The sequence below is a fragment of the Labeo rohita genome, chromosome 3 (assembly GCF_022985175.1).
Source record: "Labeo rohita strain BAU-BD-2019 chromosome 3, IGBB_LRoh.1.0, whole genome shotgun sequence".
Taxonomy (NCBI): Eukaryota; Metazoa; Chordata; class Actinopteri; order Cypriniformes; family Cyprinidae; genus Labeo; species Labeo rohita.
Window position 1 is genome coordinate 5,571,788 of NC_066871.1, and position 13,834 is coordinate 5,585,621.

General features: G+C 38.3%; 1 protein-coding gene across 13 annotated transcripts in view; it reads right to left on the reverse strand.

Moving 5' to 3' along the window:
• arhgap44a (Rho GTPase activating protein 44a) overlaps positions 1-13,834 on the reverse strand; it is a 76,097-nt gene that overhangs the window by 11,616 nt on the left and 50,647 nt on the right. For 10 of the 13 annotated variants that reach the window (XR_007826370.1, XM_051102090.1, XM_051102083.1 and 7 more), the window contains exons 15-20: positions 13,720-13,811; positions 13,443-13,626; positions 9,931-9,948; positions 9,189-9,377; positions 5,955-6,479; positions 1,112-1,257 (exon numbers count right to left, since the gene is read on the reverse strand). Coding sequence is in view for 12 of the 13 variants with exons in the window: in XM_051102090.1 (XP_050958047.1) it covers positions 1,112-1,257; positions 5,955-6,479; positions 9,189-9,377; positions 9,931-9,948; positions 13,443-13,626; positions 13,720-13,811 (1,154 nt within the window). In the remaining variant the exon portion in view is untranslated. The remainder of the gene's footprint in view (positions 1-1,111; positions 1,258-5,954; positions 6,480-9,188; positions 9,378-9,930; positions 9,949-13,442; positions 13,627-13,719; positions 13,812-13,834) is intronic. The other 3 variants (XM_051102107.1, XM_051102061.1, XM_051102102.1) reach the window with 2 other exon arrangements.

Sequence of the window (13,834 nt, forward strand, 5' to 3'; positions counted from 1 at the left end):
TTTTTTATTTAGTACTGACCTTAATAAGATATTTCACATAAAAGACGTTTACATATAGTCCACAAGAGAAAATAATAGTTGAATTTATAAAACTGACCCCGTTCAAAAGTTTACATACACTTAATTTTTAATGCTGTGTTGTAACCTGATTGATCCACAGCTGTGGTTTTTTGTTTAGTGATAGTTGTTCATGAGTACACTGAGGACAACTGACAGACTCATATGCAACTATTACAAAAGGTTCAAACTCTAACTGATGTGTCAGAAGGAAAAATTATGCATTAAGAGCCATGGAATGAAAACTTTTGAAAAGAATGAAGATGTGTACATTTTTCTTATTTTGCCTAAGTATCATATTTGTTTTATTTCGTACTGCCTTTCAGAAGCTACATAAGATACTTACATGCTTCCCAGAAGACAAAATAAGTTAAATTTAGCCTGATCTTCAAATTCAAAAAGTTTTCACCCCGTCTCTTAATGCATCATTTTTCATTTTGGAGCATCAGCGAGTGTTTGAACCTTCTGTAATAGTTGCATATGAGTCCCTCAGTTGTCCTCAGTGTGAAAAGATGGAACTCAAAATCATAGAGTCGTTGTTGGAAAGGGTTCAAATGCACAAAAACGCTGAAAAAAAATCAAAGAATCTGTGGGACCTGAAGGACTTTTCTGAAGAACAGCAGGTAGTTTAACTGTTCAGAACAAACAAGGGACTCATGAACAACTATCACAAAACAAAACAAAACAATACTGTGTTGTTACTTGAATGATCCACAGCTGAGAATCAAGAATCAAGTGTATGTAAACTTTTGAACAGGGTCATTTTTATAATTTCATTATTTTTTCTTGTGGACTACATGTAAACATCTTTTATGTGTAATATCTTATTCAGGTTGGTACTAAATGAAAAAAATAACATGCATTTTGTATGACCTCTCTTATTTTGGTAAAATAATTCACATTTTGCAGATTCTGTAATGTAAACTTTTGACTTCAACTGTATATTGTCACAAAATGACATACAGTGACCAGATCACCCAAGACAGTCATTATACCAGGTTTAAAGAGGATTTTATCTGTAGAGTGAATTAAAAGAAATCCCAGTGGGACCGACCTTTGCGTAAGGTGTGGGGGCTGTGCTCGGCAGAGTGGGGAGACTGGCTGTTGCTCTGCTGACCACTGACAGGGGGCACTGTTGCTCCTGACGCCTGCACAGCCTTGTGGCCAATCACAGGAGAGAGCTCCTTGCTCTTCAGAGTGCTGGAGAGAGAGACAAACATGACTGCCTGCCATCAATCTGCACCTACTGTATCATTAATGACTAACAGCGTGCAAGGACCCCTCACGTCCCCCATCATCAAAACTAAAAAAAGTGACTTCAGTGCTAAATAACGTCCTGCTGGTTCTGATTGTGTCTGATTGCATCTTAACATAACATTATTGACTTTACTGACATGGGAATTGAACCCATGACCTCTGCGTTGCTGGCATCGTGGATTACCAGATGAGCTACAAGAACATATACAAATTGGTGACAAACTAGATGTTATATTTTTGTTATTGCTTAAACATCTAACTAAAATCTGCTTTCATGTTGGTGTGATGTGACTTTTTTTTCAAAGACATGTGAAGGTGGATTTACACCGAGTGTTTCTCATACGCGTCAGCAGGAGGGGGATTGAGTGTCCTTGCCCAGCAAACACACACACACACACACACACACGCAGCATGTATCTTTAATATGACTGAGCATGTGGAGCTTGTTTTTCACTCTGACAGCTCTATTCAGGCGCCTCTTTGCTAAACTCTGGGGAAGATAAATCTACGTGCACACATGGACACATGACTCTTCTACATCTATATCCGTGCAGACATGCAGAGAGTGATGCTGCAATATCTGCATCTATGTGACTACGACTGGAATGAATCCGCCACATCTATGACTCAATCTCTGCAGTTCCCTGCGAATTTTGAATGAAGGCTCATGAGGGTTGATGGGGAGGGGAACCTGTGCCATTGCAATACAGTCAACATCATTAGTAGAATGGCTAACACTGGCTCTACTGATGCTAAGCACTTCTAATAAAGATCTTGGATTGATCTTTATTGCATTGATGGTATCTGCATGTGCAGCAAGCGATGGGAATTCAAATAATCCCACTGACATTCCTGCAACCTTTCAAACAACCCGGGAGACTGATGGTCCAAAAAAAGAGCATTCGTATACACAATTCCCACCTCAATTAAATTTATGGCCTACATTGCTGTGAAACCTCTGAATTCTAATTTGATTTCAGTAATTGTTTCAGCCTTATGATGATTTACCAATGCATTTGGCTTTAGAGTTCTCAAATTCAGCTGGCTGTTAAGTAGGGAAGACTTTAATATTGTACAAATGGTTCTCCTTACTACACTCTTAAAAATGAAGGTTCCAAAAGGGTGTTTTTGTAGTGATGCCATAGAAGAACCATTTTTGGTTCCCCAAAGAACCTTTCTCAGTTCCTAGAAGAACCATTTTGAAGAACATTTAAAAAATCTAAAGAACCGTTTTTGACTATGGAGAACCTTTTCTGCATTCAAAAGATTGATGCCAATACAGAACCTTCATTTTTAAGAGTGTAGACTCTACTTGCTTTGTTCCAAAATCTAGTGAGCTACCTTGTTGTTCTTTTGTCAGCAGCCACCTATTAAGACAGCATCGTAAGTGATATGAACATCGTAAGTGACCGTTTCGAAATGCTCTTCATGGGCACAAACTCTGAAATTATAGTTTGTGGCTTTTCGCCCAGTTCCACTAAAATGCGTTCAAATTAGCAACATTTTGTTGAATTTTTTTGTTGAACAATGGTAAATGTGACCATACCATTAGCTTTGTATATGCTAGTGTACTACTAAAAAGTAGATACATGTTTAAAATGTGGTTTTGTCTTCAGGGACTAAAAATATTTGCACTATCCAAATGTTTGTCCAGTTAAAGGGTTATTTCATCCAAAAAACTGTGAAACTCTGGGTTTTGACCTGCAAAAAATTGTTGAATGGTGTAAAAGTTTCATGAAACTGTGAATGTTGAGCCTCTTAAGCACTATGTGAGGTGTGTTGGTTGTATGGCAGTGTATGTAAATGATTGTTTAAAGACATAGTTCACCCAAAAATGACAATTTTGTCATTAATTACTCACCCTCATGTCTTTCCAAACCTCTAAGACCTTTGTTCATCTTCTGAACACAAATTAAGATAATTTTAATGAAATCCAAAAGCTTTCTGACCCTGCATAGACAGCAACACAACTGTCACGTTCAAAGACCAGACAGGTACTGTAGTAAAGACAATGTTGAAATAGATGAACGAAGGTCTTACAGGGGTTGGAGTGACACGAGGGTGAGTAATTAATGACAGAATTTTCATTTTTTGGGTGAACTATACCTTTAAACAATCACTAACATACACTGTCATACACCTAACACTCCTCGAATAGTGCTTAAGATGCTCAACATTCACAGTTTCATCATATTTTTGCAACATTTGCTAAATTTTTGCAGGTCAAAACCCACAGTTCCTATATAGGTTAGTGTATGTTTAAGCTTTCTACTTCTGACGATAGAATTTAGGTTTCATAACTCCTTAGTGAATATTATCCTGTATAAATCATAAACTTTTGTCGGTCACAGAGCTTATTTTCTGCAATAATTCAAAAGCCAATGGAAAAACCCTATTGGGGTTTTGTTAAGGGAACCAGGGTGATGCGAACTTATGAGTTGGCCTACAAAAAATATGTCAGCACTGCCGCGCTCCATAATGTTAGAAATTATCAGCCTGGATGCATTTTACTTAGATGGAATATCTAAGAACTGAGTAAATGTAAGTGGCAATCAGATTATATCATTGCAATTGTTTTTTTTTTTCGGAAGTCCTTAAATGGTTAGTTTGCCCAAAAATGAAAATACTGTCATAAATACTCACCCTCATGTTGTTCCAAACCCATAAGACCTTCGTTCATCTTCAGAACACAAATTAGGATGTTTTTTTTTTTTTATGAAATCTGACAGCTTTCTGACCCTGCATAGGCAGCAACACAACTGACACGTTCAAGGCCCAGAAAGGTAGTAATGACTTCGTTAAAGTAGTCCATGTGACACGAGTGGGTCAACCTTAATTTTATAAAGCTACAAAAATACTTTTGTGTGCAAAGCTAAAATAAAATAACAACTTTATTCAACAATTTCTTCTTTTCCGTGTCAGTCTTCAACACACGTTCACAAGACTATCTCAACGCATGTGTCAGAAAGCTCTCAGATTTCATCAAAAATATCTTATTATTTGTGTTCTCAAGATCAAGGTCTAAAAGGTTTGAAAAGACATGAGGGTGAGTAATACATTTTTGAGTGAACTATCCCTGTTAACCTTATAAGGCCGTAATAAATCTGTTTCCTACTGTTTTGAGGAGTCTTTGTGTTGGGAAAGCACCTATGATGACTAAAATAGATGCCTAGGTGGGGAGCTCATTAGGTTTTGGAACAGAGCTGGTGTTTTAATGTTCATGCACATTAAGTATGACTATCCCAGTGAGCAAACATAACTCAAGACTCAATGCCACAATCAATACATTCATAAGCATAATACATTCATGTCACCATATGCAGCTCCATCAATGTATTTAATTCAACCAGTGTTATTATAGTTAAAACTAAAACTGAAACTTAAGCTAAAGAAAAAAAAAAGTTAAGTTGAAATAAAATAAATGTTAACTGAACTTCAATAAAATTAAACAAACAAAAACAACTTTTGAGGTAGCTGCCAGTACAACGGTTTAATTCCAAAACAAAATTTTACAGATAATGTACTCACCCCGTTGTCACCCAAGATGTTCATGTCTTTCTTTCTTCAGTCGTAAAGAAATTATGTTTTTTGAGGAAAACATTTCAGGAGTTATCTCCATATAGTGGAGCTCAATGGTGCCCACGAGTCTGAACTTCCAATATGTAGTTTAAATGCAGCTTCAAAGGACTCTTAAGGATCCCAGCCAAGGAAGAAGGGTCTTATCTGGCGAAACGTTTGCTTATTTCCTAAAGATAAATTATAATTTATATATGTTTTAATCTTAAATGCTCGTCTTGTCTAAATCTGTGTGTACTCTTTGCATTCCGGTTCAGTTGGGGTATGTCGAAAAACTCCAATCTTATTTTCTCCTCCAACTTCAAAATCATCCTACATCGTTGCAGAAGTACCGATTTTTTTAAATTTTTTTTTATTTTTTTTAGTAAATGACAGATCGTTTTGATACTCAGCTGGGATCATTTAGAGCCCTTCGAAGCTGCATTTAAACTGCATTTTGGAAGTTCAAACCCACGGGCACCATTGAGGTCCACTATATGGAGATAACTCCCGAAATGTTTTCCTCAAAAAACATAATTTCTTTACGACTGAAGAAAGAAAGACATGAACATCTTGGATGACAAGGGGGTGAGTACATTATCTGCAAATTTTTGTTCTGAAAGTGAACTACTCCTTTAACTTGATGTACTAAAACAGCTAAAACTGAAATAAAAATACACAGACATATTAAAATATCTAGTTAAAACACAACAAGATGACTAAAACTTGAACTAAAATGAAAATGAAAACACAATTAATAAGAACTGATTTAAAATATTGCTAAAAACTAAAAATCTCAATGACAGTACTGATTTCTGCTTGAAGGATCCACTTTCACTAAATGCCAGTAACATCCTCAGTTGCTAGGCAACCTCAGGCTTCCCCCGACAATGAGAATGTTACAGAATCTGCGTGATGGGACTGAAAAAGCAATAACATTACAAAGCAAGTTCCAAAAACAAGATGGAAAAGTGGGAGCCAGTATGGAGTGATCTGAGGTGAGCGCTCAGACAGTGTGGGGAGCCCTGATGGCCGTCACAATGTGTTTTGCGAAGGCGGGGTGGCCGCAGGCAGGTGGTATTTACCTAGTCAGCCTGGGGGGTCCTCTCTCGCGGGCACATGGACAGGCAGCCCACGGCGGGGGGGCGGAGGAGGGGAGGCTAGGGGGGTTTCCGAGGGACACGTCGTGGCGGGTCAGCACGAGAGGGGTTTTAATGTAGAGGGGCGAGGCATTGGCGTCAGGCGGAGCGGCATGCGGCGCGTCACACACGGGGCCGTGTTTGGGAAAGTGCAGGCAGCTAGGCTTGGGGTTGGAGTTGATATCGAGTGAGGAGGAGGAGGAAGAGGAGGAAGAGGACGGGGGTGGCTGGGGCTGGGGAAGGGGTGGGCCGAAGCCGGCCCAGCGCAGGGGCGGAGGCGGGGAGCCGGGAGGCTGGGACTCGGGGCCGGGGGCGACAGGCCGAGCGCAGGGAGGGGGCTTGGGGTAGAAGTGGTGAGGGCCGGGATGGGAGGACAAGGACGAGGAAGGGTACGGAGGGGGTGGCCGCTCCTCCACGTGGGACGAATAGACATGTGAGGAATCCGGCCGATTGGGCGACACGTCGTCTGAGCTGCAGATATTGAAAACAATAAAGAGCAAACACAGGAGAGAGAGCTCTGGTCAACTGCACACGCATGACAGCGCAACAGGAAAGTGGATGTTTAGCTCCAGCTGTGGCTCGCTAGCGTTACACAATGCTGAAAATACTCTCAGGATCCTTTGGTCTGCATGTTTGAGCATTTAGCCAGTTTAGCGCACGGCAATGAGCGACAGGTTTAGCAAACAGCAAGCTTAGCAACGAAAAAACAGGCGCCATCCGACTCCACTGGGAGGAAAAGCATAGCGATGCATTGAAATTAAAAGAAGAAAACAAAAAAAATTACACTGAAAATGACCTTGTGTCTGCGCACTGCACCAAGGCAAGAAAAAAATCTCTTCGAACAACCAAACATTAGAGGGAGTTTGGTGAATATGCTGTACAAGAGCTAGCGCTGAAAACCAAGGTCTCTAAATATGGTGAAAACCCAGAGCAGTTAAACACAGACACAAAAACCCTTTCATTGCCTGAAAGAGTGTCAGAGGGGGGGGAGGTAAGCCAGTCAAATCATCAGCCATTGCAAACCCTAAATACAATGACTGAACCATGGCGTGACCTTCGCTTCATTAATGTATGATTTGCACATGGGCTTATGGGTTGATTATTAGTGAAACTGAATGAGTAGGAAGCCACAGCAAGAATGTTTTACATTCATGAGACCAATCCTACCAAACTGTGACCGTTTAACCACACTGAATGATCAAATAGGCCTGTACACACTGCAAAACGGACAAATGCATTCAAATTAGGAGTCACGATATCAGATTTTTTCTTGGCCTCAAAAATTCACAATAATGATATAATGTGATAGTAAAGAGACTAAAATGCTAACCGTTTTTGGTTTAGCACAGTGTCAAAGTAAGACAACATATGGGAATAAGTACATATTTTTATTCCAAACTTGCATTATAGTGTTGATCGAGCATTTGAAATAACTTCTTTCTGTGAACTGGTTCTTATTTTACAGTACTCTATACAGTAATAAAGGCTATGTCAATTAGCATTGCAATATAAATATACATTATCCACATGAAAATACCTGAGATGGCTTGAAGAACACAGATAAACCATACACTGTTATAACCATGTGCTGATTCTTATCATGTTTCATCGTATTAAACACTTCTTTCTGCATTTTATTCAGCTACAGCAACAGCTGGATGCCTTTGTCCATATAAGGGATTTCCTGGAAAGTCATTTTTTTTATTACTTCTGTGAGTCTTGCTTGTGGAGTATCTGCAAGAGGGCGCCCTCTGGTGTCGAGTATGAACGAAACAAATCACATGTGAGTGTTTAACGCTACTTATAACGCCCCATTCACACAGGGAGTCACCATCGACGTGTCTGAAGCTTCGTGCTTAAGTGTACGTCATAGAGACGACAGCCAATCAAATCCAGCTTAGAACACAAGACAAACATGACTGGCTAGCGTCTGCACTAGTATATTTGCATAAGGCAATCTGATTGGCTTACACCTGAGTTGGTGCTTGAAAAGTTAAAAAGTTTTCAGCTTCTGCCGCGAGCAACGCAGTGACGCAATGCAACAGACCCACAATTCAGTTCTGCAACGCTTGACGTCACGAGTAAACGAGTAGGGCGCCAATGTCGACACCCCGTGTGAATGTACCGTTATGGTCCTTACGTTGGATTATTATGTGTCATAATATCATATGTGTACTATTTATTTTTAAATATCGCCAATACCGGTATATTGCGACACCCGCAATTAACACAATACTGATTTTTCATTATTTAAATATCACGATTATCATCAAATCCAGTAGTGAATCCTCTAAATTGTCGTTATGGGTGTGAACAGAATACAGGAGTCACTCCTGATTTGCAAATTAGAAACATGTCAGAGAAACATGCTGTAAGTGTCCTGGAGGTGTATTAGCGGTCTCTTATGCTTACCAAACCGGCATTTATATTATCAAAAATACAGCAAAAACAGTAATATTGTGAAATATTATTACAATTGATCTAGCCATCTAATTTATTCCTGTGATGCAAAGCTGAATTTCCAGCACCCGTTTCTCAAGTCTTCAGTGATCCTTCAGAAATCTAATATGCTGTTGAACATTGAAAATAATATTTTTTCAGGATTCTTTGATCAAATTTCAAAAGAATGAAATTTATTTGAAATAGAAGTAATTTGTAACATTATAAATTTCTTTACTGTCACTTTTGATCAATTTAACTTACAAGGGCTTTTATTTCTGTTCCAACTAGCTGTTGAGTTTGGTTTTGTTTAATGTAAATGTGGTTAATTTGGTTGCAGAATGTGGATGTCATACAGCTAAAGTCTGTGTTCAAAACAGAATGAAGAACTCAAGAGGACTGACAATTGTATTTAGCTGCAGTGTGTACGTGGCCATACTGACTGCACTACTGTATGTAAAAAAGAAATAAATAAATAAAGACTTCTATTTATAGATAAAGACTCAGTGAAGCAAAAAATAAAACATTAGGTAGAACAAGGAAAGCATGGAAGAGCAGAAGAAATGATGTTGTTAATACATAAACGCAGGGAAAGCAAGAGTTAATTGCTGAATGGAAAACAATGAGGTCAGAGGTTAGTTGATGTAACTAGTTCTTCTGTGGAATGCATATACAGTACATTGAAATGACAATGGAAAACATGAAGAGGATGATTTTAATCATTTGGTGTTTTTTTTTTACCTGCCCCTGTCTCCAGGAGGGGGAGTGGGGATTGGAGATGTGGCCAGCTCACCGGGCTGCTCAGTGATCAGGGTGTCCGCAGGAGAGCCGGGCGGTTGTGCGCTCGGAGGTGTGGATGAAGCTTTGCGGGCCAGTGTAGAGGAACTTTTGCCCTTCACCCACGATGTGTCCATTACTCTGACACCCACACTGCCCACATAAAAACCCACAAACCATCAGTCACAACCACTACAAAAAACACAACATGTACAGTAGATGTACTTTACAGAAACATTAACCTCTGATGCATGATGCTAACTTGCCACATTGGGTGGTTACCTTCGAAAATTACCCAAAATTGCCCCAAAAATATGACTGTTCTCTACATCTCAAGTGTTTTTTTTTAATTATTATTAGTTATGGTGTGTTATCACCATTTCAAAAAAGCTGTCAAAAGTGGTGAAGGTCATTTGAAATTGAGGACAGATTTGTAACTTTCTAAATAATGATTATATTATTATAAAAAGATTTCTTTTCTTATAAAAAGAAAACATTTTTGTCATGATTTTTAATCATTCGTGTGTCAGAGGGTTATACAAACAATTTATATTAACTTGCATCATTACAATAAACACAAATTATTTAAAACACACATGCATGACTGTCCTGTTAAACAATACAGAAATGTAATGACTGTTAATTAAGTTATTAAAAAGTGTTACCAAAAGCAAAGTCACAGTGTAACAGAAAAGGTGGACGGTACCTTTGAATTTTCCTAATGCTGCATTAAATGTGGATAAAATAATGAGTTTAGAGGAAACACAGTTAGTTTACATTTAACAGTAGTGTTTGTAGAGTAAGTAAAAGTAAATGATATGAGGACAGAGGAGGACAGCTAAATGAGAGCTGTGAAGCATGCAGTGGGGGACATATGTAGTTTGACAGTGTTTGGAGGATCAGGGCAGTCCAGAGGTGAGAACATGTCAGCCTAAATGAGCAGCTGGCACTCTTGCCTGCTGTGACACCATTAAGCCTCATTTACTCTAATTGCCTTTACCCCAAGAGCTGTGGACACAAACAATTAGACACTTAGCCTCCCCTTTAACAAAACAGATCAGTCCTAAAATACAGTGGATAAGAGTCTCTAATTGTTATGTAATCTATAAAACTTGACTGTGTGTTTGAAATGACAGCAGACATCAGAGGCATTTTAATGTGAGGGAACTGCAGGGAAACACATTAGAAATGGCTAGTTGTCATGGAAATATTCATATGAGATTAAATATGAACACTTAAAAGCTAAAGCTTCAAGAAAAAAAAAAAGTCCAGAAAAATAACTCCAGAAAATATCATAACAATTTTAACTTTATATCTCACAATTCCGACTTTATACCTCACAATTCCAACTTTATACCTCACAATTCTGACTTTATATCTCACAATTTTGACTATATATATCACAATTTCAATTTTATATCTCATAATTCCAACTTTGTATCTCACAATTCTGAATTTATATCTCATAAATCCAACTTTGTATCTCACAATTCCGACTTTATGTCTCACAATTCTGACTTTGTATCTCACAATTCCGACTTTACATCTCACAATTTTGCCCATATATATCACAATTCTGACTTTATGTCTCACAATTCCAACTTTGTATCTCACAATTCTGACTTTGTATCTTACAATTCCGACTTTATATCTCACAATTCCGACTTTATATCTCACAATTCTGACTTTGTCTCAAAATTTTGACTTTATATCTCACAATTCCAACTTTACGTCTCACAATTCTGACTTTATATCTCACAATTTTGACTATATCTCACAATTCCAACTTTGTCTCACAAATCCGACTTTATATCTCACAATTTTGACTATATCTCACAATTCCAACTTTATATCTCACAATTCTGACTTTATGTCTCACAATTCTGACTTTATATCTCACAATTCTGACTTTATGTCTCACAATTCCGACTTTATATCTCACAATTCTGACTTTATGTCTCACAATTCCAACTTTGTATCTCACAATTCCGACTTTATATCTCACAATTCCGACTTTATATCTCACAATTCCGACTTCATATCTCACAATTCTGACTTTATGTCTCACAATTCCGACTTTATATCTCACAATTCCGACTTTATATCTCACAATTTTGACTATATCTCACAATTCCGACTTTATATCTCACAATTTTGACTATATCTCACAATTCCAACTTTGTCTCACAAATCCGACTTTATATCTCACAATTTTGACTATATCAAACAATTCCAACTTTATATCTCACAATTCTCACTTTGTCTCACAATTTTGACTTTATATCTTACAATTCCGACTTTATGTCTCACAGCTCTGACTTTATATCTCACAATTCTGACTTTATATCACATACTTTTGACTTTTTTGTATTTCACAGTTCTAACTTTATAACTCAATTCTCTGACACAAAATTAAGAATTGTAAGAAAAACTCTGACAATAGTTTGAATTGTGAGATAATTCCTCCTTCCTTCCTCCTTATTTACATTTACATTTTTTTTTATCCTATAGCGGACACAGGCTTCCATAATTTTCTGACTTTCCTCTTCAATGCAGTCAAGCAAAATAAACCTTTCAAAAAGTGTACACTGAAAAACAGGGCAACACTTTAAAAAGTTTACCAAAAAAGTCAATAATATTACTTAATATTACTGATATTACTAAATCAACTTAAATACATGAATGTGTACATTTTTAGCAGTTAAATTATGTAGAATTGTAGGTAAAAAGTCACCATTTTTTTTCTTTTTTTTACAGTGGAGGGGAGTTAAATTTACAAAAAGTAGTGTAGACATGTTCCCTCCAGTTTTAATGGCTGCTATTCTCCTTCCATAAACCATTTCATTAAAACACTTGCAAAAATTATTCCACACAGCCCTGCATTGAAAATGTGATAAACTGGCAGCAATGTTTGCCAAATATTTGCCAGAACGCAATTTTTGGCATAAGCTAGTCTGGAGTAGGACTCTGTCTAACAGAAGTCTGGATCTCCTCCTCCGTATGCAGTATTTTTCCACCTGCTGGAGCATTGCAGGTGGCATGAGTCAGAGCCTGGCACATCTGCCACGTGTCTCTGTCGATAGCAGCAGAAATCCAGCCCCCTCAGTGAATGATAAGCGAGCTGCGGCCCTCCTTCGACACTCCATCCACGTTACCATAGAGACCGTGGCAGCCCATCAGCCCGAGACCAGTTCTATTCAAATGAGGGCAGGTTGTGGGAGTCGCTGAGATGTTCCCAGAGCTCAACTCCAATTGAGAGCAAATGACACTGAAAGGTTACTGGATAACGATGCGACTGACGTCCCAGTCTAAGTGAATTAGTCGTTGAACACATTAGCTATCTGCCGCTGTCTCCTCCGCCACTGCTAATTGGTTAAGCAGCGTTATCGAACCCTGTCAGTAATAGGCAGTTACTGCAATGATGTTTAATTTAAAAGGATAGTTCATAGGAAACTGAAAATTCTCTCATCATTTTCTCATGTTGATCCAACGCCATGTGCTTTTCTTCTATTGAACATTAAAGACCAATATTCTGCCCACTGTTATCTACATAATTAAGATGAATGAGGATAAGGACAAGCACCATAAACGGTCCACTCAAAAGCAAGTCTTCTGAAGTAATGAGAGACTTTTGGTCACCTACACTAACAGTCAAAAAAACAGTATGATTTTTAATGCTTTTCTGCATTAATTTTGGTCTCTTCTGCTGTCTCTTAAATAAAAATTAATATTTAATAAAAGAAAAATATATATATATATATGCATAACTAATATTCATGATGTTTTTTGGCAGAAAATGGCTTAATAAAGCATCTTTTTTCATCAAGATGGTTGATGCATGTTGTGTTCCCAAATGCACGTTCTACGCAACCCAAACTAAGAGCAGATGAATTTACTGTGAACAGAGCTGCTTTGAGAAACTGAAAACACTGAATCAAGAGCAGCTCATGTGTAAATATACATAAAGCCATATTGTGATTTTGGTTTTATTTCAATTAATTGTCTATCCCTACTACCTACTTGTTTCATTAAAAAAAGAAAGTTGTACCAGTTTGGAACGAGATGAGGATGAGTAAACAATGACAGAATATTCATTTTTGGGTGAACTATCCCTTTAAGAAGTAAGGATGGTGTGAGAAGCTAATGGAAGAGTGTGGGAGGGAATAGGAAAAGAAAGATGGACGAGGCAGACAGAGACAAGAATGAAGAACAACCTACCCATCCTTCTTGTAGAATTCCAGCATCATGTTGTCAGTAGCAACGCTGAGTGGGCGTCGGCCCTGGTCGTGCTGCTGTTTGCGATCTGACTGGTCCATATCGGGCGAGGGCATGGAGCTGTAGTTGGAGTTGTGGTTGGTGTGGACTGGGCTGCCGTAACTGCCTGTCAGGTTGAACTCAATATCTAAGAATAGCAAAGACAAATTAGTCCAAATCTCGCAGGGGAACACGCTCGTGTGCATGTGCGAATATGTTTTCACGACTCTTTCTATCTAACCTCCAGGGAAGAACCAGTCAGCATGCTGGATGATCGGCTCAATGATGCCAACGATTTGCAGGGACATGGTGGTCATCATTTCCGTCATGTTCCTGTGAAGATCAATGACCCATTT